At 40.1% G+C, this 27966-nt stretch overlaps 1 protein-coding gene across 5 annotated transcripts; it reads left to right on the forward strand.

Moving 5' to 3' along the window:
* Window positions 1–3195: 3195 nt before the first annotated feature.
* ZDHHC7 (zinc finger DHHC-type palmitoyltransferase 7) lies at window positions 3196–27966 on the forward strand. 5 transcript variants are annotated; one of them, XR_008236554.1, is made up of 9 exons: window positions 3196–3363; window positions 10392–10477; window positions 13780–14102; window positions 16920–17044; window positions 22150–22246; window positions 22721–22802; window positions 24534–24664; window positions 25723–26099; window positions 26374–27966. XR_008236554.1 is itself a non-coding variant. In XM_052796279.1 (9 exons), the coding sequence occupies exons 4-9, from the start codon at window positions 13797–13799 to the stop codon at window positions 25897–25899; spliced, it is 918 nt and encodes a 305-aa protein (XP_052652239.1). In that variant the 5' UTR covers window positions 3196–3363; window positions 10392–10477; window positions 10663–10688; window positions 13780–13796; the 3' UTR covers window positions 25900–27966. The 5 variants fall into 5 exon arrangements, 3 of the variants coding, with proteins under 3 accessions (XP_052652239.1, XP_052652238.1, XP_052652241.1); XR_008236555.1 differs by having other exon boundaries at window positions 26417–27966; XM_052796279.1 differs by adding an exon at window positions 10663–10688 and having other exon boundaries at window positions 25723–27966.

Raw genomic sequence — 27966 nt, forward strand, 5'->3', positions numbered from 1 at the left:
GGGGAAAGATCCACACACATGACAAACCTTTGGGACTTTACAAACATGCCCATAATTAAACCCTCAGCAGCTCTAGTCTGCTTGAGATGTAAGGGCCTATGGCAAATGTGAGATTCTCGTAAACTCTTCCTTTTTTTCCTAATGCAATCCACCAGCAGCTTTACTGCCCTTTGCCAAACTGTTGGAGTCCTTATACAAAACATCTGAATTTCAGTGTTTGCAATTCTGAGCGGAGGATAAACGGGGCATGAATATTTCATATGTTCCTCTGATATGTGAAGTATTCAAAAACTCCCATAGTCTAACCAACTCATCGGTGAAGGTATTGTGGCTGTCTCTATGGAATTTGTAACAGAGATAAGCTCTGTTCCTTCCTACGAGGACAGGAAGCATGGAAACAATTTGCTTCATGCAGCATTATGTTTCAACATTTCTTAGGTAATTTGTTTGAGGACTTGAAGTTATCTCTGGCAAACAATTTATCTTGGCAATATTGTTTGCTGTGGAAATGGGTTCCAAACCAGCAGGACTTGCAGAAGTACCAAAGTCCTGACATGTCTGGTAATGTTTTTAGCATGGCAAAACCAGCGCTGTGCATATTAAAACAAGTCTAAGGTCTGCTCCACACACTTAGCAAAAATGTGGGCAGGAAAATATTCACCTGATTTGTTTAAGTTCGGGAGGAATGAGGAACCTGCGACTGGTGCACAGCGCTAAAAATACTGTGAACAAAGCAAGCTGAATTTAACCATTTCTGGTTGGCATAAATTTGCTAATTTGCTCTTAAGCATCTGCAATACTGGCCGTCAAACTTCTCATTGCATAGTGAACACCTTAAACAGCACTGCCTCTTTTAAATCCATCTGCCTGGCAAAGGAAATTGGTATGTTAGGACTATGTTCCATCAGAAAAAATACTTTGGCACCCTCAGAAATCAAGGGCCTGCAAAATCAGATTAAGTGTAGCTCTGAGGTCCAAACTGGTTCTCAAGGTCTTTGCACTGCAGTGAGCACTGACTGTAGTTGCTGTGCAAAGCTATCCAGTCTCTCTAGCAGTGTCTGAACGGAAATCAAAGCCAAGAGAAAAAAACTGCATCATGGCCTCTCCTCCTCAGAGAGCTGCAAATGTAACTGGATTTTCAGAACTATATCCAGAAATAATGGCTAGACTCACATCTCTAGTATATACTAGAGAGCCAGACATGCCTGTATTTCAAGAAAGCTCAGATCTGGGAAAGAATTTCCCACTTTCAGCCTATATTTAAGTTGCACGTCATTGTATGTGATGTTTCTTTAAAAAATTGTCAGATAACTGCCTTGTCTATAGACCTTTTCTCCCTGCATTAGCATCTGGATATACACTGTTTGCCAATGTCATATGGCCAGTATGACTAACACTATTTAGGCTCCCCCAGGGCTACAGAAATAAGTGATGCACCATCCAGTGGACAAACGTGCTAGCTACACCTCGGTGACAAGTTACTAAACATCAGTTCCACCAAAATCGACTGCAAAACTTCCACTGAATTAGAAGTTCTCACTGATAAAGCGTGTGTGGGAACTGCTGAAGTATACAACCTCCTGGGTATGACAACACGCAGAGTCCTGTCTAGTTGACAGGGCTAAAAAACCACAACACAGTACCTAACTTTTTTGTAACTTCTGGGTAACTGTCATCTATCAGCTATCCTGAGATAAAAGCACAAGGAAGGCAATGCGTTTCAGTTTTCTCAAGGGTTAAGCTCACTATAATCAGCACTGCAGCCCTATAAGTATGTACCCAAGAAAAAATGCTTTTCATTTTTATTCCTGGGTAAATGACATGTTAGTTATATTAAGGGAAAACATGGAGGGAGATGGAAGTTTTAGAAAAAGATCAGCTCTTATGATTTTGTAGCTACAGATGTACACATACTTTTATTTGAATAGCAGAGACATTGGCATTGACTAACTGATTTCTTTTAGTATGTAAAACCCGGCTGTTGGGAAACAGAGGACTACACACAAAACCCAAGCTTTTCTAAGTCCCTAGTATTTCAGCACAGAAGCAGAAGGAAATTTAAAAAAAAATTAGAAACACACCTAGACATGTGGGCAGCTGTATTTTATTGTACTTATCAACGTACACAACCCCTTATGTGCTTGCTGCCCATGTCCCACTAGATGGTGTTCATGCTACAAGCGAAAAACAGGATGCAGAAGCGTGCCTGAGTTATCCTGATTTGTTTGTCACCCTTCAGCTTTTTTATCTTTATGTTTTAAATGTATCCTCAGCTCACACACTGCAAGGTTTGCTATTTTGCATCTAGTTTTTAAAGCTACTGGGTATCTATTTTTCCCAACAGGCAGTGGGAAATTCTGAATGAGTCTCATGCAGTAGTATTTCCATCTAAGACAATCTGTCTAACTTCACGGCTGATGTTGAAGCCTAGGTTGACCAAATTTAGTAAACGGCCACAGAACAGGCTTTTGACTTAGGTGCCAATCACCCTCCTGAGACTCCCTGAAGCGACGAGGGACTGTAATGAAGCATCACCACGAAACCGTGTGCAGACATAAAGCAAAAACCCTTCACGGAAGGACTGAAGTAAACGCCACTGGATCTGTATTCGGTTATCGCAGGTGCAGGTAGACGTGCTGCCGCTGCGACGCTGCTGGTGAGGAAGACTCGAGCGGGATGGACGCAGGACTGTCCCTCGGGTGCCTGGTCCCCAAGGGCACGCAGTAACACGGTGCCTTCGGGCAGGCCGCGGCCCGTAGCCCACCCTCACGGCCCCGGGCTCTGCCTGGGCAGCGTGAGGCAGAGGCCTCCCTGTCAGCAGGCCGCGCGCCTTCGCTCTGCGACCGAGGCATCACCTCAGAAGCCTACGAGTCCGATTTTGCCCTCACGTCGTGATTCTTTGAAAAATCTGAGAGAAAAACGTCCAGCCACAGCGGCCGGGGAGGGTGACGCATACTGGATATACGCGACCTCCCGCCCTCAGGCGAAGGGTGCTCGGCGCTGCACGGCGCCCGCCGCCGCACGCATGCGCACTGACGCTCCGTCCCCCCCCGGCCGGACAGTGGGCGCCAAGGACGTCCCGCCTCGGGCGCGCATGCGCGCAGCGGACCGCTCCCCCCCCCCCGCCTATTCCTCCGTCCGCGGGCGCCTGCGCAGTGCGGGTTTCCCGGTTTCCGCCTCCTGCGGCGCTGCCCTTCCCGCTTCCGGGAGTCCTCGGTTCCGCGGAGCGGCCGGCGGCGGGCACGGTGGCGGCGGTGAGGGTTCAGCGGCGGGGGGGCTCGGCCCCGGCCCCGGCTCGCCCCACCGCGCCGCCGGTACGGCGCCAGCCGCAGCTCTGAGGGCAGCGGGGCCGCCGCCGCTGAGGTAAATCCGCTCCCGTTCCCTCCCCGGGCCACCTTCTCCTCACCGAGCCGGTTCCCCCCCCCACCCGCCGTCCTCAGGGCGCCCGCCGCCGCGGGCCTTCCCTGTTCTCCCGGCCCTCGCCTCAGGCTCCTCTCTTGGGGCAGGTCGGGCGGAGGGGCTGGGCGCCCCGTCGGTCTCCGTCCCCGCTGGTGTTTGGTGCCAGTTCTTAACGGGGTCTTTTCTAGGGTTTAGCTGTGCTCCTGCCTCTTCTCGGGTTATTAAAAAAAAAAAAAAAAAATGGAAGTCATCCGTGGAAACAAGTGCGTGGAAGTGTCCCTGTGCCCCAGCACCTTTGTGTTGTAGAGTCTCAGCTGCCGCCGTGGGAAGCTGAAAGGGGAGGGAACGGCAACCATTTGACACACGGTGCTTTTCGGTCGTGCCCTGGCACTTGCTCTAGGGAGTTCTGCTGATTTATGTGGTGCTCGTTTTCCTTATTTCCAGGAGGGAAGAACAGCGCTGGCAGGAAGTGGGAACACAAATAGTTCACACTCTGAAAAACGAGAGGGTAGATTCGTACCGCACAGCACGTATGTGATCCGTGTCATGAAAAAAGGATTGGGAAATCATTGGCTGTTTTCTGTACTACATGTACAGTTGTATGATGGTATCAGGATGCTGAATTACAGTGATGTAACTGTTTGCTGTGCTGAAGACATAATTAGGTTGAAGTCGCTGTGACTGTTCACATTAACAGTCTTAAATTGGATCTTTTGAAGTGGATGCTCTCGGACTTTGAAAATTGACAGATAAAGTAGAGCTGTACTGATTCATTAGTAGATGAAACTGATGTAAAATTTTAGTGGTTTTAGATTAGAGTTAAATAGCTGAAAGCTCTTTGTGGCTAAAAGAAATTGATAATATTTTTCATCTCTCTAAAACTTGCTTGGTTTTGCTCTAATGTAGTATATTTTGTATCATGTATATCTGATGGATTTCTTTTTTATGCCTTTTATGAAGACATAGAACTTTTGAGGAAAGTAAACTGATAGAATTCCGCAGCGGTTGAAAGGCTGAAGATGAAGAATGTAGAGGAAATATGAGGCTTTATGTGTGTCTGATGTGAGGAACCATTGAAACAAAGGCCTTAACACTCCTTTAATCAATATTGAAAATTGCTAGTGAAAATAGTTCAGCTTTGGTCTGTGCTCATTTTGGCTGGCCTAGAGTTAATTAGCTTGTATGGGGCTATGGTTTGGATTTGTGCTGAAAACAGTGTTGATAATACAGAGATGGTTTTGTTACTGCTGAGCAGTGCTTAAACAGAGCCAAGGCCTTTTCTGCTTCTTGCCTCACCCCACCAGCGAGTAGACTGGGGGGCACAAGGAGTTGGGAGGGGACACAGCCGGGACAACTGACCCAAGGGATATCCCAGACCATACGACATCAAGCTCAGCATATAAAGCTGGGGGAAGAAGAAGGAAGGGGGGGACGTTCGGAGCGATGGCGTTTGTCTTCCGAAGTCACCGTTATGGGTGATGGAGTCCTGCTTTCCTGGAGATGGCTGAACACCTGCCTACCAATGGGAAGTGGTGAATGAATTCCTTGTTTTGCTTTGCTTGCGTGCACAGCTTTTGTTTTACCTATTAAACTGTCTTTATCTCAGCCCACAAGTTTTTCTCACTTTTAGTCTTCCGATTCTGTCCCCCATCCCACTGTGACGGAGGTGAGGGAGTGGCTGCGTGGTGCTTAGTTGCCGGCTGGGGTTAAACCATGACAGTCTATGACATTACTTTTTGGAACCTGGAAGGAAGAATCACATGTGGATATGGATATAATAACTGACAGAAAAATGTGCTTGCCAGCCTGATATCACAGTGCAATCAGTGAACGTGATACCCAAGCTATCTTCAGTTGAGTGTGAGGATATAGCGTATATGGATGAATGCAAAAATTAGAATTGAAAAAGTATCCTCTAAAGTAGAATGTGATTCATCCAGTTGCCGTTGGCAAAGGAGTAAAACTTTCAGTTTCCACATAACAATACTGATACTGGTTTAAGCATCTAGCTTTCTGGAGTCTAATCTGAATTTTACTTTGTGGCCCTATTCCAAAAGTGCTAAGATACAAAGCCCAGCCATAGATTGTGTTCATGTCCTTCTCTCAAGTAAATGTTGTTCTTTAATCTAGAAGTGTTCTGTCCTTCCTGTTGTAGCTCTGAACTCTTTGTGTATCGGACAGTGTGTATCTTTGCTGGGCACCAAAGTCTCGTGAAATATGTTTCCTTTGACTTCCACATCTGTGGGGGAAAAAATCTGTTATCAAAAAGATACCTTGCTGAACACCTCGGATGTTATTTTTGTGCTTATGGAAAAGTGACTTGGTGTCACAAATCTATCGGGTTTATTGCCGATAGCAAAGCTCTTCAATACTTTTTCTAAATATGTGTTCTGAAGACATGCATAGTGTTTTTCTTTCATTTTGCATAACTTGTTTTACCCTGCATTGTCATTGCTGGGTTTTGAGGATGTTTATAAAGATGCCACCGGCATAAAGACATAAATAATTAGATGACCAGCTTCCTAGTAAGACATCCATACTTATGCTTAAGTACTTCTTCTATATACCCCTTTTCTGAGATTATTTAGAAGAAGCATATCCCCTTTTCAAAGCTGCAAAGAAACAATTCTAGTGTTTTCCTGTGGTCTGGCACTTGCTGTATAATAAGAGACTGGCGTAAGGAGAATCATTACAATAGCTTGCAACTTGACTGTGTTAAATAGGTACTTACTGAAGATTGTCTCTTGAATGTGTTGCCAGGTGTTTGCATATAAACAGCATCACATTAGTTATGTGTTTCCACTGTAAAGTGTCACTGTATGCCTGCAGTAGAGCAGGTATGGGTCAGTACAAAGAAGGGCTAGAAGGCATAAACAGGAAATTCTTGGGATAAATACGGTACAAAATATATTAAGTTAGAGCAAAAGCAACAAAGATTTAGAGAGATAATGAGCTATGCCACTGAGGGTATGGGATAGATTTGGGGATAAGCTGATGATAACGCTTTGGGGTTGTATCATGGGTTGCCATCACAAGCTATTTCAGCTGCTCTTCTCTGGAGTTACATATGTCCCAGATTCTTGAAATCGGGCCTATCTCTTTGTAATTACAGATAAAAAAAGTTGAGTCTGTCAGGGCTAAAGTGGGATTGTAGTTGATGGACTGGTTCTTCTGAATACTTGCTACTATAGCCGTTCTTACACGTTATGGTTGCTGAGAAAGGTCAACCCTGAAGCCCTAGCGAAGGGCTCCTTGTACAGAGTTAGGCTCTTGCTGGGGCTGAGCTAAAGGGTTTTCAGTGCAGTTACTGGTTGATGTAGTTGCAGTAGTTTTATTTGTTTGCTGTGAAGTCACTGAGAGGTTGAAATGAGCCACAGTTTACTTATTAAATGGCTTTGCAGTTTGGATTGCATGTATCTGTAATAAAAAGTAGGTTATTCACTTAAGTTAGGCGTGATTATGTCTAGACATTATCTGATGGATATTTAGCTGTCTGCAATGAATGGTCCAAATTGCCCGTGGAATTGGATGTAGTAGTAGGTGTGCCCATTTAGTTTACTTAAAATTTTTGCAGTTTTTGAAGTTAATGTTTACACTCTAACCTTTTAATGAGGCTACAGTTCTGTGATTTTGATTTGCCACCAATGCTGTGCTTTCTAGGTGGGATTTCAATCCATTGTATGTAAGTGCTGTGGGATTATTATTCTACTGTGCAGTATCTGTTAGTGTCCCTACAACTATTGACATATCAGTACACAGTCAGAAATGTTGAAGTAAAGGCATTGTCTTTATTGCGTTGTAACTGAAATACGAGGAATCTTAGGAACTTTCTGTTGTATAGCTTGAAGGAAAAAGTGACCAAAAAAAGATTTAGGCTTTGACAGCTGATGGATTTTTAGCCTGTATATAAATTCTTATATGTATATCTGTTTAAAAAAAAAAGAAAAATTAGATTTTTTTTTTTTTCCCTACAACAATGTTTTTCCTTTCTGCCTCAAAAAAAATAGCGGGGAAAAGGACTGTGCTTAACCGTGAAGTGCCCTTTTTTTTTATTTAATTAACAGTGCAGGGGCCTCCTGATACAATAGTTGTATGGTAACATTCGTCTTCCTAATGCCCTTGGTAACCTTCTTCCAGTAAACTTAGAGAAGGGAGATTTGCTGTTCCCGTGGAGCTTCTTTAGCCCCACTGGAAAACTAAAAACATCTTAGGCACAGTCATTTTACAAGACCATCTTTGCAGTGATCATGAGTTTGTAATGTAGTATCTTCAAAAGTTGTTGGTTTGGGTTTTTTTATTCTAGTAATACATCTGCATTTTGGGCCTACATTTCGTTAACAATGAGGTGCAGGTCAGATGAGACATTCTCAACCTGAGAATTTCAAATAACACCTAAGAGTGGAACTGCATTGGGTTAGGTTTAATACAATCACCTGTGCAAACAGATGACATTTTGCATGAAACATTGAATAATTTAGTGTTATCTTCCAATGCTAGATAAAGATTTTTAAAAGGTCAAAATAAAAGCTGTTGCTTGGCATGTTAGAGGTTGAAGTGTCATGCTTTGTCCTGATGGTTTGTACTTCAAGTATACAACAAGGACTCAATGTAAATTTGCTTAGGACAGGCATTGAGGCAAATAAATTAATAGTCTAGAGGAAAGCTGTGAGCATCTCAGTGGGGGTGCTTAGCTCTTCATAAAGTTTAAGTGCTTTTCAAACATTGATCTTCTTCCCCTTGAAGGGGACCAAGGTGGGGGGTAATGGTGTAGGCAGCTGGAGAAGAGAATGACATACAGGAGCAGGGGAGATGGAAAGGGAGGGGGAAATCACATGAGAATGACTAAATCTATTATTCTCGCAAAAGCTGAACTATGGTGGCACTTCCACATAAACCAATAACTGATGAGGCTACAATAAACACTGAAATTTTGCACAGAATTGCATCTACCATTAGGGAACTGACTGAACAAATAATGTCCCTGTCTGGTCAATAAATTCTCTGTTAACAATTTCAGATGATTACTCTGACTTTAATATTTCACTTGCAGAGGCTTAGCATGTCTTCTTCTACTGCTTGTCATCTTCACCTCAGAGAATGGGTGGGTGACATTGCAAGTTAATGTGACACACTCAACCTCTCTCTTTTTTTTGTGTGTTTGTACTTAGCTTCCACAAAATGCCATGTCAATGACAACTTAATGATTGTGGATTTCACAATATTGTGAAAACTTGTTTAACAAAAGTATAAAAGCTTATTTATAAAGCAAAAGCGAAAGCAATCAGTAGCTTCATGCAGTTATATGTGCATAAAAAGCATTTGCATTACCTTTTAGGCTTGCAATAGAATATATGAGTTTGTTTAAATAACACAAGAGGCTTCTCATTTTCAGGAGAAGTCTGCATTGGTATAATTCCCTTTGAATTGGGAAAATTTGAAAATGTATACTGAAGAACTCCATCAGTAATGTTGTATTTGGAGTATTTTTTCGAACAAGTTAGTTTCAGAAGCTTTCCTTTACAAGTAAGTGGCTTCATATTTTCTGTAGCTGTTAAATGTCAGAATCCTTACATTACTGTCAAAATATATTAATTTAAATTAACCTTCCAAATAAAAGAATGAAGCATCCGTGTCACAAACCTTATTTTAAAGACTAGAAAATAAAACAACTGAAGAAATAAACCTAGGTACTTCTTTAGCCAACTTTAATCAGACACAAATTTGAAATTCCTACTGCAAGCTAGTCATTTTATCCTGTAATATATAAAACAAAGCAAGAAAATTTTCCTTGATCATGTATTGGGGATTTAATTGCCAGACAGATGTTACAGTTGGCAGCAGTAGGACTGAGTGAGAGAACGGCAATGGCAGTCAATGTTGTTGTGCAGAACAGGGATCCCAACTTAATTTGTCAGAAACCAGTGCAGCAGTGCTTTCTGTGCAGTATGCATGTGATCACTAACTTTACCAGTCAGAAATTCAGGCCCACACCTCTTCTGTTCTCTTCCCCAAATAGACATCTAACTCAAGGTTTTGTGCTGCAGTCCTGCTCCAAATGCCATGTGGTGATTTCCAAAAGTTAACTGCTAAAATTTTCAAGCTTTGAAGTATCTGGTTTTCTAAATAAAATAAGTTCTTCCTCCTCTTCTTTCATTATGAAAAAAGGAAATCTTCTACACTTTTAAAACTACTGATGCTCATTTACTTTACACAGTCTGTGTTGGATTTGAGTATTATGTCCTTGTGAAAAGGAAGGAATGTGATTCAAGATCATGGAACGTTCGTACTGTCAAATTAAGCGTGGTTAGAACAGCTTATGCTAGCATTTCAGTCCTTATACTGATTTGTATGTCATAAGTTGTATGGTAATTATTTGCCTATGTGGTGGAATTCTAGCAAGGAGAACTTGTTAAGTGTATATTCTCTTTGGCATAGTTGTGGGTCATTTTCTTTTATATACAGATTCTGGAATGAGTAGCTTATTAAAATTTATTTTAAATTGGCCATAGCTTGCTCTAATAATTAGAGTTAAAACAATTTTTCCTATCTTATCGTACAAATCTAAAAATAGTGATAGACATGTATACTTGTTATTAATAAAAAACCAAAAACCTTGCTGTAGGCTCTGAAGACAATCAAGTAAGATTATTATTTTTTGCATATTCTTAGTCATACAGGAGTGGCAAAGAGGAAACAGAAGTAGGTCTTTGGATACATTAGTTTTAATGCTAAAACCTGCATATCCAACTCATCTTAAAAAACAATGAACAGGACAGATGTAATGTTACTTGAAACACTGTTTAGAGTTTTTTCGTTTGTTCTTTGATAGCTTAGTCAAAGTTTTTTTCCTCTTGGTCAGAAGCTTGTTTGCTGTAAGTACATGCAGTGTATTTCAAAGTACTACTATCTATGTATATTATTTGTGCTTAACATTATTTTCCTGATGAAGCAAGAGTGCTTTACTAATCAGTTTGTTGATGATGTCTCTTCAGATTACATCAGATATGACTATGTGAATAGCCTAGGATAGCCCAAAGGAATGACATGATGTCAGAATAACATACAAAACGTTTGTGAGGTATGTGGGGTTTTTTTCTGTTGTGCTAAAAAATTTCTTGGCTGTCTTTAATACAGTCAAACAAAACAAATACAATAATTTTGTGCCATTTCATTTGTATGCTAAAGGAGTTGCTTGCAGAATTGATCTACAATTCACATTTGTCATGACATACACAAATACTGAATTTTTATTTTTTTTTTCAGAATCTTGATGTCTGTTCTGATTTAAGGTAACTTGTTGATTTGAGCAGCTGAAAACTTGCCTTGACTGAAAAATAATTGTATATTTCTTTTTCTGGGGTATTGCACCTTAACTGGAAGGAATTCCAAATTTGTGTTCTGTAAGAAGTTTCAGAATTAGGAGGTTGTTTTTGATTCATTGATTCCTCTCAGACACTTCAAAACATCTGTGCAGCAGGAGGTCTTGAAGGACTAGGGTTTCTAAATAGTCCTTTGGTGGAAAAAAACCCCAATCCAAACATTTTGTTTGAAAAAATGTTCCAAATGACTTATTTTAAACAAAAAGAAAAAGGGCGGGGGAATACTTAAAAAATGGCAAAGTTAGTACTTTTGCCATTGAGAATTTGGTTGAATTTACCCTAAATGTGAATGCACTGTATTTGGCTGTTTCTGCAGTACTGCCACTAGATCCAAGCACCAGAGCTGTACTTCAGCTTGTTCTGTTTCACAACCAGAGAATGTAGCCCACACTTAACTGTGTCCTATGAGTATCTCAGCTAGCTATTTTAACTGTTTCTCTAGGATCCCTACACTGCAATCTGCATATACTTGTTTTCATTTTTAGTCTCTTGGATTATTCCTGCCTAAGTTCTAGCATTAAGGCTTAAGGATCAGAAAGATTTACTGGGCAGAATATGTTTATCTGATTCCTGGTAGATGGGACTGAGAGTTTTTTAAAGGGTTTAGAAATACATAGCTTCATCTGAAAACTATCTCAGTGTGAGTCTCTTTACCTGGTAACGGTCACTTTGACCATTTTACATTAACAAAGTGATCCTATATTCAAGGTCTTGGGATGTAAATTGAAGTGCCATATTTCCTACCAGTCATACATGCTACCATTAATAAGGGTAAAAACCAGAGACTTCTGCGTGGCTGTCATCAATCAATATAAAGGCTTTCAAGTTTCTCTCAGACATGGCCTTTAATAGCATGAATCAATACAATTTTTAGAACACAGTATACTTTTAAAGGAGCAAGCTATTCCTGATGCATAATGTTTCAGCTTTAATTTGTCTCCTGTTTGTTGATAGCACTTCAGTTCTGCCATTCCATATCTTTGCTTGTTAGGGATGTCTGGAAAATAATAGTTTTCATGAAAACAGAATTAAGGTTTCAAGTCTTGTTTTTGTTCCACATTGGAACAACAACAAAGCCCTAAAAGAGTTTTCATGAACTTAATTAATTAATGTGTTCTTTGAAAATCTGATTCGTGTAATCCAATGCCATGCTAATTTAACCACTGCTGTTTATTTCCCTTAAGCTTGGTCTGGTCTGAGACCATTTTGTCAGTTATCCAATACATCTTTGTAACAGGTTTGTGGTTTTTTTCAACACAATAGCACTTTTGTCAACAAATTTAGCTGCTTTCTAACTTGCTGTGTTTTTTGTTGTGAACAATGTACTAGAACGGCTTTATTTCCATTCTGTTTCTTCCTTCTGCTCTTCCCTGGGTTGCTGGAGCAGTGTGAAAAGTCAACAGTCTGGTGCCATAATTTGCTGTTTTCTGAGAGACATGAGCTGTAATTTAACGAAGACTTTGCCATTTTAGTTTGAGATAAAAGAAGAAAGTTGCATTTTTAACAAAATGGGAAGAATGGTTTATGGGCACAACAAGATGGAAATGAAACCATTCTAAAATCCCTTTGTCAAGCATTGAAGTTGCATGATTGTGGTGGATTGACCCTGGCTGGACGCCAGGTACCCACCAAAGCCACTCTATCGCTCTCCCCACCATCAGCTGAACAGGGGAGAGAAAATATAACGAAAGGCTCGCGGGCCGAAATAAGGGCAGGGAGAGATCACTCACCAATTACTGTCATGGGCAAAACAGACTTGACTTGGGGAAATTAGTTTAATTTATTACCAATCAAATCAGAGTAGAATTATGAGAAATAAAAACCAAATCTTAAAACACCTTCCCCCCACCCCTCCCTTCTTCCCGGGCTTAACTTTACTCCCAATTTTCTCTACCTTCTCCCCCTGCAGAGGGACAGGGAATGGGGGTTGCAGTCAGCTCATCACACCTTGTCTCTGCCGCTCCTTCCTTCTCTGGGAGGGGAGGACTCCTGACACTCTTCCACTGCTCCAGCATGGGGTCCCTCCCACAGGAGACAGTCCTCCACGAACTTCTCCAACGTGGGTCCTTCCCACGGGCTGCAGTTCTTCACGAACTGCTCCAGCGTGTGTTCTTTCCACGGGCTGCAGTCCTTCAGGCACAGACTGCTCCAGCGTGGGTCCCCCACAGGGTCACAAGTCCTGCCAGCAAACCTGCTCTAGTGTGGGCTCCTCTCTCCACAGATCTGCAGGTCCTGCCAGGAGCCTGCTCCAGCACAGGCTTCCCAGGGGGTCACAGCCTCCTTCGGGCATCCCCCTGCTCTGGCGTGGGATCCTCCACGGGCAGCAGGTGGATATCTGCTCCCCTGTGAACCTTCCTGGGCTGCAGGAGGACAGCCTGCCTCACCATGGTCTTCCCCACGGGCTGCAGGGGAATCTCTGCTCCGGCGCCTGGAGCATCTCCTCCCTGTCCTTCTGCACTGACCTGGGGATCTGCAGGGCTGTTTCTCTTACATGTTCTCACTCCTCTCTTTGCCTGCAGTTGCACAGCAACTTTTCCTCCTCCTTAAATCTGTTCTTCCAGAGGCGCTACCACCATCACTGATGGGCTTGGGCTTGGCCTTGGCCAGCAGCGGGTCCGTCTTGGAGCCGGCTGGCATTGGCTCTGTCGGACATAGGGGAAGCTTCTAGCAGCTTCTCACAGAAGCCACCCCTGTAGCCCCCCCGCTACCAAAACCTTGCCACGCAAACCCAATACAGTGATATAAAAATAAAAGTTATGGGTTTATAAAACTCAGTAAATGGCTTACAAAATTGTTGATGAAACTTTAAATTAGTATCTTTTGATTATGGAAATATTTGATCTTTATGTAGTCGTAGAATTGTTCAGGTTTAGATCAAAAAAAAAAACCTCAGTAATCTATTTTACACTTGGATATGTTTTATCTTACAGAAATAAAAAACAAGAGCCACCTATATTTCCAGTTTCCTCATGCATAATAATGGTATCTTTACTTCCTGCAGGGCAAGGCCAGAAAACCATGCAGTCATCAGGGCACAGATTCCGTGATGTTGAGCACCACCCGCTTCTTGCTGAAAATGACAGTTACGATTCCTCTTCCTCAGAGGCCGACATGGCAGAGAGGGTTTGGTTCATCCGAGATGGCTGTGGTATGGTCTGTGCTATAATGACATGGCTTCTGGTTGTCTATGCAGACTTCGTAGTGACTTTTGTGATGTTGCTGCCTTCCAAAGACTTTTGGTACTCTGTGATCAACGGTGTTCTCTTTAACTGCTTGGCAGTACTAGCTTTGTCATCGCATCTGAGAACTATGCTAACTGATCCAGTAAGTATGCGATCGTTCCTTGACGTTGGATTGTTCTCTCATGTGGCTCATCACCTGCAGAGAAATTTGGAGAAATTATATCAGTCTTCTCCTGCTAGGAAAAGTAGTGTTAAATTCAAAACCCTCAAAGTGAAGGGATGATATATGTACTTTTCCTCTTGTTCTGTTAATGAAACCATAAATAATTTTTGACTTGAGGAGCAGGCAGTATAAAATTAATTTACAAGGGAGAGATAGGGTCATGAGAAATACAGTTTATTTGTAAAATATTAACCCAGGTTCTGAAGAAGCTAATAAAGCTTTAGTCTTTTCTGTCCTAATTTTTCTTACTTTTTTTTGTCAGATATATTTTCAAAACTTCATAAGAAGTTGTAGCTTCATCCTGTTGTGTCGTTTGAAATGTATCTTCCATTTATGGCACATGAAAGAACTTTTAGAGGTAGACATGGTGAAAAACGTCAGTCACATATTGGCCTAAAGTAAGAACTACTGTCCTACATGATTCATGCATTTTTGTGTTTAGGTATTTGGAGTCAGTGGGAAGGGAGATTTAAGTTGAACCCACACTGGAACGGCGTAGGCGTAAGAGGTCTTGAAAGTACTTATTTCTTAGGACTTTCCAATTCAAGAGTTCAGGAGATTAATTTGTTTATTTTGGACTAAAATCTATTATTTTTTTTAGGGAATATATCTGGGGAGAGAAGGGTGAGGGGAAAACCATCTATTTTCTCCAGATTTTTGAGACGCTAACAGTGTATGTAGAAGTTATGGGAGTGTTCAAAAAAACAGCAGGGTGTTGTAGTTAATGGTTTTCTACGTCTTTGATTTGCTTATGAGCCCACACCCAGTGATGAAATGTTATGACTTCTACAGACTGTGACAGCTAAGAAAGTTAATGGTTTAAGGATAGATTGCTTAAAAATATCTCCTGGTAAAACTATGTGTCTTTCTAGACCTATGTTGTTCTTTATGGATAAAACGTGATAGAAATTGAGATGAATCACTACCTTTTTTCCTCCACTGCTTTCCTGCTGACTCCCAAAATGGAAGACATGACTGTGTGATAGAAACTAAGATTGAAGGAAAAAGGGAATAAACTGCCTCAAAACATACGTGAATTAAATTTCCTCTTATAACTATAAAAATAGATTTTTAATTGAAAGGAATTGGTGACTGTCTGAGACGACGAAAGATGTTTTTGAAGTAGAGCATATTTTTATCAGCAAAATGCTAAAAGCATGGCCTGAAGTTAACATCCTTAGTGACAGATGAAGAGGTGAATGTGAGATGTGTTTTATAAGCATAAATTTACTTGGAGCAAGGTAAAATTGTGCTTCAGGAGTTCTCTCTGAGATAATTCACCATGTTTATACCAAAGTATTAACTTTAATGAGAACATTTATATTGCAAAAAATACTTCAGCAATACAACATGAGTGTTGAAGAAACTCTTTCAGTTAGTACCCCTGCAAAGGCCAGCTGGCTCAAGTTTGAAGCACCGCTTAGCCAAAGAGTTCATCTGGGGCAGAACTTGGGCTGCGTCAGGCAATACAAACACAAAATTTATTCTGGTCCGTAGGCAACAAAAACTTTCTGCCTAAGTAGAGAGGTATTTTGCAATTAATCTGAAGTGCCTGCTGGTTTCTTGTTTCTGTCCTGAAAACTTCCTTAAGGTGTCTGTGTAAAATTATGATGTTGCCAGTGGGCTTTTTTTGAATGAGAAATAATTATAGAATGTTGCAGGTAATTTAAGCCAACCTGGAGAAGGCTATCCCTGTGTGAAGTAAGTGCTGGCCTGGAGGAGTTGGTACAGAAAGGCAATTGCACTTTCATTTTGCATCACAGTTTATTTCAAAACCGATTACTGTCACAGATGAGCTTTTAACTCTATAAATAAGCAAGGTGACAGTGGTACTGTCCGTTATTTTCTTCTTACTAATCCAAAGTTAGATTCCAGTCTTGCGAGGTTCTAGATTAATATTGTTACTGGAAGAAGCAATCCTGCCTACTATTCCTGTCTGTTCATCATCTTCCTCATTGTGTTGAAACAGCTGCTAATGCGGCTCTGTGGTGAACAGCTCAGAGAACTAATCACTAAGAAATAATTTCTTTTACTGATGGGTTATTTTTCTTCTGGATCAGTTCCTTCAACTGTTCACCATGTAGCTACACTAACACAGTAGCAGAAGGCAGCAGGGGATACTAGGTGTAGAATAAAGAAGCCAGTGGCGGTTCATGGTGACAGTGTGCAAGCTAAAAGCTTAAGTATAAAGGAAAAAAGGATGACTGTTGGTTCTCAAAAACTTGTGTGTGTGGGGCAGGTGGCTAAATCTTGGATTCAGAGAGTTGAAATAACATCTTTCAAGTAGTTGTTGCTAATTTAACTTTTGTGGCTGGCTTGGCCTAATAATCGAACATCACGACAATTAACATACGCTGCTCTAAGAAAGCACGTCTCTTTTAGTAGTGCTTGTTCAGAGTAACTTCTCAGCAAATACTGTACCTGTAGTGCTTGTATCTGCATGTAAAGATGTGTCTTCCTCTTCATTTTATGTATGCTGGTGACAGTAGATTCCATCAGAATTATGCTAATACTTGGCCATAGATGAGTCTTGCTGAAATGAAACTGAATTTGAGGTCAAGCAGAGGTAATTTATTCTTTTGGAAATGATCCTGGCTTATGGCAGACTAGCTTTGAATAAATGAACTTATTTCAGCAATTATCCTGAAATTACTGGTGTAAAGTCTATAAAATGTATTTTTAAACACTGTCATACCATTTAAGAAGCTTTCTGTCCTTTAATGGAAATGATTTCAGGGGGCTGTACCCAAAGGAAATGCCACTAAAGAATACATGGATAATTTGCAACTGAAACCAGGAGAAGTGATCTACAAATGTCCAAAGTGCTGTAGTATCAAACCTGAACGTGCACACCATTGCAGGTATGCCATAGTTTTCTTTAAAGCAGTTATGCATATTGAGTCTTGGACTAATGTTCCTAATATTTATGTGTTAATTTTTTTCCCACAAATTTCTTCTTTCAAATTCATACATTGCAGAGTATTCTATAAATATAATATACTATGGCCAAAAATGAATGTGGTTGAGGGGAAAGAAGCAAGAGACTTGAGAGTTTTTAAAAGTAATCATACTGTGGTGTCTTAAATACTTTTTGATCTGTGAATATTTTTTCCTGTGCATCATTCTAATTATTGTGCCATAGTGTTGATAATGGAGAGCAAAGGGAAGAATCTCAAGGAAATTTCTGATAGAAGCTGATTTAAGAAATGACTCCTGCAATCTTAAATTAAGAAAATACAGATTATTTTTAAACTATCATTTTAATTTGTGTCATCTTGGCTTTGTAGTGCGTCATTTGAAGTTATATGTGAATTGACAGATTATTTTACCAAAGTTGTATGCATAATTGGTTAAATGCACTTCTGCTTATTGAAGATTCATTTTAGTAAGGACAGAAGTGATGATAATTTGAACTAAACATGCTATGGAAGAGACAGTAAATGTATCCATTTTTAATTAATTCTCAATCTTTTGAGTTTTCAGGCACTGTGGATATGCATTTGTAATGTTTATTGTGTGAGAATTGAAACTAGATGTGCCTGCATAATTAAGACTTACATAAATATGTAAATGTTTCTGGTGGCTCTCTCTAGGTATGAGGAGTGATGTGTATTGAATTGTGTGGCGTATTAAATATAAGTCTCTGAGTGAGTGCCCGTCAAAAGAACAGAGTGAAGTCTTGTCAGGACTCTCAAATTATTATGTAAATTTGTGGTTTCTAAGTTAAATGTCTCAGTGTATGTCACTTATCTGTGTGAAAGTTATGGCTGAGAAGCTATTTCCATTATACTCAGCCTTGGCACTGAAATCTTGTTCTTCTCTCAGATGTGAGTGGGTTTTTGTATCTGGAGTGTGAAGGGGAAAGTTGCATGTATAAATAGTCAAGTATAGAATTATCTTCAGTTAGTTTATGTGTGTTGTAGGTTAGCTTTCGCATGGATGCAGATACCAAGCCTGCCTTCCAGTGCAATGAGTTTGGTTCTGGCTGGCTTTATTACCTCTGGTAGAGCGTTACATGAACACAGCTGTACCAGTTGCTCCGTGGGCCTGAGGGTGGAAGCGGTGCAGCTGCTTTCTTGTGGCAGAATATAAGCTGTTAATCTCTGGGGATCCAAAACAGCTTTGTGCAGGCTGTTCAGATTTCCTGGCATTGTGTTCATGGGATGCGGTAAAGGGACACCTGAGAGCCTCTGCTAAGTGTAGGTTGAATCTCGCTAATTTTCTCATCTCAGATTTAGGCTGGTTCCTACAGAGACTTTGCGGGTATCTTTAAAGTATTTCCCACATCTTCTGTCCTGATAGGATTTACTAATTTGGAAGTAACCCTGAATGAAGACATCTTATGTTGCACTGTGCGTATGAGCCAAAAAGCTGGAGTATTGGACAGCCTAGAGCCCATGCAGCTGCGTGGCTCTGTGTGGGCAGTGCTTATCTGTTAGACCTGGAGCTAACAGCTATATAGGTTTCAGACAAGCCCTGCAGAGTCCCTTGAGTACATCTGGGCCATCATCCTCAGCAGGCACTGTGTTATCTTGAATGTTCCAGTAGCCTGTGATCCCAGTTAAGGAGGTGTTGATTGAAAAATTGTTTCTTCCTGGAAGATGAATAAAAATAAACTAAGTAGGGACTTCAAATACATTGTTTATAGCAAGAATTTGAGTGACATTTATTGTTAAAGCAGAGCAAGAATGGGTAGTGTCTACAGTGAAGGAAGTCTGTCATACTTTCAAAGGGTTTGTTTTCACTAACCACTGGTTAAGGGACCAAGCTTTGCGTGTCTTGTGAATTGTTTTACTTTTTATGCCTTGGTAAAATACACTGTGAGATGTTCCACATAAGGGCAAAGGATGTGTTTTCGTGCTTGCACAGTGCGTAACTGGCTTTACAGAACATCTGAAAGAGAAAGCCAAAGCCTGAAAGTGTATGCGCTGTCCTTTAAGCCTGCTGTCATGTTTTTCTCAGCAGTTGGATATCTGGTTTAATTGTCTTTGTCTCTCTTACTTGTACAATAGGTGCTACTAGTAGTTGCTGTTAACTTTTCTTAAGTAAAACAAAGGATTTTTTTTGTAATTTCTTGATTGTTGAATACATACTGCATAGACAGGTAAATGGGCTGGAAACCAGCTACCAAAATCTGACTCTTTGCTATAGATTTAGCACTGCAGAAGTGCTAAACCAAATAGAAAAAAGGTTTGTTTGATTATACTGCCAACTTTTTATTGGCTTACAAACCCATTCCAAGGACATTAAAAGGATGGTCTAGTCCCAAGTAGTCAAAGTGGCAATTTGCTGATAGAAGAGACTTGAAAATGGAAATTGATGTTGGTTCCTGTTGGGAAATACTTACACTCAAAGCCACAGTGCATGTTTTGAGTAGTAAATTATTAACAGAAGAGACTCTTATGATGTAGTTATGAAAATTGTTGTGCAACACTGCAGCAGAAGTTCTTTTAAGGAAGAAAAATAGTTTCATAATACACATCAGTGATGGGGGAAAAAGAACAAGAAGCTTTTATTTGCAGCTAAATATCTAGCCTCAGTGAAATACATTAAACTAAGATTTTACTAAGCAGTTAACATTTTCAGCATAAGGAAGAGGTTTATTCTGAGTGAATGCTATTTCATTTTCACTGAAGGAGCACAGCTGTCATTATTTCTAGCATATTCTGTGCTTGTGTTTGCATATGGGGAACTTATTCACAATCAAGTCACTGAGATGTTTGCATCAGTCTTCCTGGGAATTTCTGTTATCCAGACCAGTTTCTCTTCAGCCATTAGCTGTGTCTTTCTGAATGTTGTCCTTGGCATTCAAAACTGTAATTGCACCTGCAGTTGCCTGAGTGCATTCAGCAGCAGCGCCAAGCTGGAAAAGACCTTCCTTTGTCCACAGCTGCTTGTTCTCACTACTGTATTGCTCCTTCCTCTTGTGTAAGGCGTGAGTGTTCGTGCAGAGTGAGATGACCCAGGTTGCAGCTAATGGAGTGACTTCCCCGCCAAACTCTTGCCACATGAACATCTGTGCTTGGACGGGGGAAGGAATAGAATACAAGTGACGGGGTTAGGAAGAAGGCAGAACCACTGTTTTAAGCATTGCTGCGAGTTTGTTGGCTGGAAATTAAATCGTGGTGTGAGATTAGAAATGAAGGCAGGGTTCCAGACATCTGATGTCTTGGAGAGCTCTGCGTGGGCTTGTGAGAAATACTGAATGAGCAAAAATGAGTCCTGCCCACCTCACATCCTCCAGTGTTTGGCTTGATTGAGGCTGGATGTGATTTTACTCAGTACTTCACATTAATATTCCTTTTAGAGTGACAGTATATATTCTGTGTTACATTAGGAGGCTTGCATGGCTGTGGTAACTGGAGTTAGCTCACCTTCCCACAGAGCTCGGGAGAGGCTGAACTTATAGGCAGCAGGCTGTGAAATGAAAACCTTTTTGGAGAGTCTTCTGAGTGCCTTCTCGTGAATGATACCTGTTCATTCTGCACTAGAGAATGGTTGTGGTGTTTAGTTATGGTATCGGGATTTTCCTGTGTAACTGGCACTATTTAAAAAGTAATTTGCATCAGAAGATGAATCATCTTTAATGTCCATAAAACAAGAGGCAGTGGGAATGTAGGGGCTGAGTTATGATAGCTCAGGACAAAGGGAGCTTCAGAGAAGCAGTGAGAGATTTGGGATTCTTCCATATAACCTGCACAGGAGTATGTTCTGCCTCTTGCTGAATTACCTTATAATCATGCATATGTGATGACTTAAAAATTATTTTGTGCCTCAGAGCATTGATTCCCCCCCCCCCACACGCATCCCTTTTCTTCACTTTAGTGACAATCATTTAGCTTTGCTTTGTGGCTTGTCACTGCAGCACTCATAGATACCATGCATAAATAAGCATGCATTAAAACCAAACGATTTTGAATAATAGTGCCTGCATTTTTTAGGTCTATTTGGCTTTGTACCTGCTGTAATGAAAATGCTTAATATTTTGAATGTTCTGCAGGAAAATCTGGAACACTGAGTGTGTGGCTATCTTAAGTACAAAGCTAGGAAAATGAAATACCAGCATTACTGAAGCTATTGATTTATGGAAGAACTTTAACACATGTTGCAATTGTTCTGTTTCTCTTGTATAACTGTTCATGTTTGGCTGCAGATGGACCTGAATATAAGAGAAATGAGCCCTCTGGTGCTGTATGGCCTAGCAGATATAGAATGAAGTTATTGAAATATTTGACTTTTCTTTTTGGAAATAACCTTGGCTCAAAACTGGGCAGAAACTAAGCATTTAGTTGCTGAACTAGCAACAAACAGTAGTGTTTAAATACTCATTAACAAGTAGGCAAAGAATGCGTGCTGCTTACAGTTTCAGTATTTTTGGTTTATGTTGAGGAAGTGAGGTGTGACATTGTAAGCTGTTCTTTAGTTGAGATTTTGATTGTGTATGTTTAGAATTGTGTGGCTAGTTGAAACCTCAAGAGTGACAATTTCTCTCTTGAAGATGTGAATTTCCTTTTTTTTTTTTTCTGATTCACAAACTAAATTTACGACTTGGAAGTCTGTAAACTTGAAATAATTACTTTGTCTAAAAAAGCTTCTCCAGAAGGAAAAGGTGTTTTTTTAATAATAAATCTAGAAAGAACTGAAGCTTTGCTCACTCAGTGCTGCAAGTGTCTAACACAAGTTACCAGGTTCGCCTGATTGTGTGTTTGGATATGCAGTGATTCTCATATTAATATTGTTTTTCTTATGTGAAGAATATCTTATGTACACAGTCAGTTTTGTAACAATCAAAAGCTGAGTTGTAAGTGAGCAAATAGTTTCTTTAAAGAAATGTGTACAAAATCACTGTTTTCAGTTTGTCAAGAAAGATTTCAGCTCATCATCTTATGATCACTGGATACCCTTGTTTCTACATTAAAATGCAAAGTATTGTTTCTCAACAGAAGTCTCTTTTCGTTTCCTTCAGTATTTGCAAACGATGTATTCGAAAGATGGATCACCACTGCCCGTGGGTGAATAATTGTGTGGGGGAGAAAAATCAGAGATTTTTTGTTCTGTTTACGGTAAGTGAAAATCAACAGCAGCTTGATCTCAGTATGAGTCTACCTTGATTATAACAATTTTGGTTGTGCTTAGTAGTGAGTAACGGCTTAAGAGCACAATTGTTTTGTGTTGGGGGTTTTTTTTTTCATTTTTACTTCTATGCAAGATATTCTCCAAGCAGGAAGATATTTCTACTAATACTCATTTTAATCTTGTAAAGTGCTGTTATTTTAAACTACCTTAATTTTGCTGTGGTTTATGTAGTAACAATTAATGAAATGGTACTGTGATTTAGGGAGCTAATCCTTAAACTTTCATTGTTGCCCATGGTTTTAGATTCAAGCTTAATTAGAATTTGTTTTTACATCATTGTATTGAATTAAAAATTGAAATAGGAAAGTATATTCGCTGTGCAATCGTGAAGGCTGGCTGAAAGGAATGTCTGGTTTACTACCTGGCAGCAGTCAAAAGTAAGCACTCTCTCTTATTTCCAGATGTATATAGCCCTAATTTCAGCTCATGCGCTCATACTGTGTGGGTTTCAGTTTTTCTCCTGTGTCCGAGGGCAGTGGACTGGTAAGCAAATACTTAACTTTCACTGTCATAATCTAGCAGATACTAAGGGAAAGTCATAGCGTTCCACCTATTTCAGTCCCATGTATGAAATATTACAGGACTTAGATCTTTTTAAAGTGAGGTCCTGAAAATATTTCATACCTGTTTACCCATCTCTCTTTTTTTTTTTTTTAATATATATTTTTTTTCTTTCCTTTAGTCATTCACTGTAAGAGCTGTGGTTGTCAAGGGCATTCTCACTCCCTTTCCACATAGTAAAATTTACTACCTCTGTAATAGGAAGGAAACAGATAGCTGGTCGTCAATCACCTCAGCGCTATATTACCTGGAGCTGCTAGCTGGGCTTTTTGTGTCCCACCACAGTTCTGTGAACGACAGCTGAAACTTAAATTTCTCCCTCATTCTGTTACTGGAGCCAACTGTGGGGCTCCTGTAGAAAAGAAATTTCCTAAACTGTCCCAGTTGTTTGTTTAGGCCTCTGGCTTGCATTTCTTAATGTTCCAATGTGCCAGAGCTCATTCTGATCTTGTGCTTTTGACAGAAGATGGTTGATCATATGTTCTTCCTGGTACCTGAAGCAACAGGGGAATCCATGTGACTGGTTTTTGATTGATATTCCATTAAATGGATGGAATCTTAGTCCTTTTTTACTTGAAGCATTCTGCTTCCTGTATACTATCCCATTTCTTCTTTGTCTAACTATAATTGAGTTAATCAGTTGATCAGAGGATCTCCAGAGATGTGACTTTAAGTGTAAGTCAGAACCTGATTACTTTGTGTGGTGAATTAAGAAAAAGCAATAAAGCAATCACAGCAAAATGGAACATCTGGAATAACTAGCAAGTCAGAACTGACAGTGGTGATAGTTTTTACAGCGTTTGTCATGCATGAAACTTCAAGCTGCTCTCATCTTTACATATGTGCAGTTCCGAGTACTTAAATTGTCTTACATGCAAACATTTATTTGAGCATTTAGCTCTGGGGCCCCAACATAAGAAGGACATGGACCTGTTGGAGTGAGTCCAGAGGACGGCCACGAAGATGATCAGAGGGCTGGAGCACCTCTGTTGTGAAGACAGGCTGAGAGAGTTGGGGTTGTTCAGCCTGGAGAAGAGAAGGGAGACCTTAGAGTGGCCTTCCAGTACTTAAAGGGAGCCTACAGGAAAGATGGGGAGGGACTCTTTATCAGGGAGTATAGTGATAGAACGACGGGTAACGGTTTTAAACTGAAAGAGGGTAGATTTACATTAGATGTAAGGAAGAAGCTCTTCACAGTGAGGGTGGTGAGGCACTGGCACAGGTTGCCCAGAGAGGCTGTGGATGCCCCATCCCTGGAGGTGTTCAAGGCCAGTTTGGATGGGGCTTTGAGCAACCTGGTCTAGTGGAAGGTGTCCCTGCCCATGGCAGGGGGGGTTGGAACTAGGTCATCTTTAAGCTCCCTTCCAACCCAAACCATTCTGTGATCCTTGAAATACTGAGGCAGAATTGCAGTAATGCAGTACCAAATGCTGTATAGGAAGACAAAAGTGTTACTTCCTGAAAACTCTTTATTTCTCTGGGCAGCAAATAAAGCTGCTGCAGTGCTAGAAATTAGAATTTTGTTTTAATTGTGAAATATTGTTTCAAGTGTCAGATATTTAGCTTTTATTGCTGTTTGTTGAAGAGGGGATGAATATGCTCTATAGATTGTTTTAATTTATTTTTTTATAACTACGTATGTCATTTTCACAGAATGCAGTGACTTTTCCCCACCTGTAACTGTGATCCTGATGATCTTCTTGTGCCTTGAGGGTTTTCTGTTTCTCACTTTCACTGCAGTCATGTTTGGCACCCAAATCCACTCAATATGCAATGATGAAACGGTAAAGACCTCTACTTTTGTATGCTGTAATGATTATTCTGGGAAGATGTGTTTAGATGTTTTATTTGCATGAGGGGAGGCTCTTATTTTGGACAAAACCCCAAATCTGAAATACCTCAGCATTTTTATTTTCTACAGTTGTAAGGATTGAAATACTTTCTTGGGGTTTGCTTTCTAACAGAAGTTCTTGCATTATTTGCTTTTCGGACATGAATTTTATAATTAGGTTTTTCAATTACAAAGATTGCACAGCTTCTGACTTCAGTTTGGACTTTCACTTCTCAGCTATCACGCCTGATTTGTGTCATGAGAAATGTCTGCTTTTCTCAGGTTTACACTTAAACTAGCTATCTTGTATCAACACTTCACACTTTCCTCTACTTTTATACACTTTATTAGAGTGTGAGTGTAGTTGGGACCTTTGGCTCCCTTGCCCGTAGATCTGCAGTGTTAAGCCTTGAGAGGATGTTTTGTGATGGATAAGTGACAGGAAATATAAGGAATTTGAATCTTGTGGCTGTTCAGAATTTTCTCATGTGAGGCTGTTTAAAAGTGTATTTCTGTACTGAAGAGTAACTGTGAAAAACAATTGGTAAATACGCAGCCTTCATTAGTGGGAAGTACAAAAAATGATCATCAAAATAATGTGTTTGGGAGAGTAAGCCTAGCTTCAGTAATTGCAGTACAAGAGCCTTCTTGGAAGCCTTATTGTCTGGTTTCATTAACCGAGTAAACAACTTCTAGTGCAGGTACGTTGCGTGCAGATCCCCTACTGTAAGGTCAGCTTTTCTGGTCATTTTGTATTTTAGTTTGAGGGAGGAAGAGGTAGACCAACCTTCTTCTACACATTTTATGTTCTAAGTCTTCTGCCCTGTACCCACAGGGCTAAATCAGCCATTCTTATTTCTTCCTTACTAAATAAATAACAGTAAGAAACTGATCGGCTCACTAGCTATACATTAAAAGAATGCAAAATAGTCATCAGTTTTGATAACTGCTATTAGACTTTACTAAACTTTGGACTTAACAGTGCGTCACTGCATGTCTGTTTGTATACAGGAGATTGAAAGACTGAAGAGTGAAAAGCCAACATGGGAGCGGAGACTACGTTGGGAAGGAATGAAATCTGTTTTTGGGGGTCAGCCTTCACTCCTGTGGATTAATCCTTTTGCAGGATTTCGAATCAGGCGACTTCTACTGAGAGCAAAGAAAGGAGGACCTGAGTTTTCTGTTTGAGTCTAATTATGCTGGAACTTGCAAGAATACTATATAATATTTATTTGGGGCCAGAGAAGGCTGTCTACATATAATCTGTGACCAGGTGAAACTGATATCAGACATTTGCTTGTAGCAAGCAGTTTTATACGTTTATTGTCACAGACATCTCATTAACTTTCAGAGACGCGAACTGGATCTGTAATGGTCTTAACAGCAAGGTAAGAGGAAAAGTACATGGTCACACTAAAGAAGCCAAATGTCATGCTACTGTAATTTATTTTATGAGATTAATTATCCATTTTTGTTAAACCCTTTTTATTTGATAAAAGTTTGGAGAATTACCTGTGTGTTTTTATAAAAAGTATATACTTAGGTGCAGTTGTCAATCATAAGGAGGAGCATTATGGTGAAAGTTGATCTCAAATGAGACCTAGCCTTCTAAATCCAGTTTTCAGGGAATAGTGGTTTATTCAGTTTTAATTTATATTTCAGCTTGTCCTAATAAACAGAGCTGTACTCTTGTGTCCCACTTCAGACACACATTCCTCATATGCAAGTGATTCAAAGGACTGGTGCACACAACAGCATAACACATCAGAGGCACTGTTACACCCCTGCCAAATGTCTTCCCAGGCTCACAAAAGCATGTCTTGTGTTTGGCAGTATTAATCTCATATGGCATTTAGGTAAGTTCTAAATCTTCAGTAAACAACACTTTTGACTAACAGCTGTGGGCCAAATTCTGCCCTCAGATATGCATCTCCAATTCTTAATGCATTGATTCTAGAGGAACTTAAGTGTAGATGTTTGAGGATTGTATCTAGTCCTCTGCAGCGATGAGTGGGACCAAGTGACTGTATCCTCCTGTGTGAGATTAAAATGTATGTACTGCAGATTGGAGTTAATTAACTGAAAACAGTTGTCTTTGTAAGGTCTTGCTCTGCCCCTTTTTATTGTACAGACTTTTTGTAGAAGGAAAGCTGTTAACTTAATGATCCCTTGAACAAAGACATTAGAGGAATGAGGGAGGTTGCCTCTTTCTCAAGTACAACAGAGCTTAAACGTGGAAAGATCTGTAATAGAAGGAATTATTTTGAATTTAACCATTTTCCGACCAAAACTACTTTCAAGAAATGAGAGCAATATAGATCTAGAACTGCTTTATGTGGGCCTGACAACAGTAGTGCTAAGAAATGTTTATAAATCTGCAAGTAATGAAATACAAGCTGCAAGTAATGAAATTCAGCTAAAAGTGGGTTCTTTAAAAATTATATTTAGACTATTTTTTGTATTATTGTTAATCTCTTCTATATAAATTACTGACAGTATAAAGGATAAAGCAGGAGCCTTGATACATAGCTTGAAATTGTGCCTAGAAAGTAAATAGCTCCCTGTTCTGGGACTTGCCTTAAAATTGTCCTGTTCTTGCTTTTGCTTTGCCAGTAGCACTGGTGATCCGTCCCACTTCAAGCAGTTCAACGTGCTGAAGAATCTTGCATTATAAAGTTTACGTACTACAGATGCTATACATTCTTTTTTCAGTGACCTGCTTCTCCATTTCTTTGTAATTGTTTGTGGCATCTTGATTCCAGCTTCATCAGGTTTTATACCATTGGGTGGGTGAAATTGCTAAGGGATCCATTTATTACCTATGGCCCCACGAACCAAAACGTACAATACTATGTAATATGTTCACTTTGCTTGGGGGAGATGGTGTGTAACACTGGACAATTGCTAGGTGGACACATCCAATGAAATTGCAGTCAAATGAACAAAACTACGTCTCATGTAACTGAGGGGAAAGTTGAAAGTTCCACAAGAATCTTTGCATATTCAGTTGCACATCTTAAGGATTGGGAAAAAATGTGTCTGGCTTTGTCATGAGGCTCTTAATGTGTATATTGTTTAATAAAATATCCTGATGAAAATCAGAAAATATCACTTCAAGCAGTTGAATCCTGTGACTTAGCAAGTGTGTGCGTGTGTGAAATCAGGTTTACTTGGCTTTTCAAACCCTTGTTACGTTGTAATTTTTTAATGTAAAAAAAAAAAATAAAGTAATGAATTGAAGTCTTAGTTGATTAA

The sequence above is a fragment of the Harpia harpyja genome, chromosome 9 (genome assembly GCF_026419915.1).
Source record: "Harpia harpyja isolate bHarHar1 chromosome 9, bHarHar1 primary haplotype, whole genome shotgun sequence".
Taxonomy (NCBI): Eukaryota; Metazoa; Chordata; class Aves; order Accipitriformes; family Accipitridae; genus Harpia; species Harpia harpyja.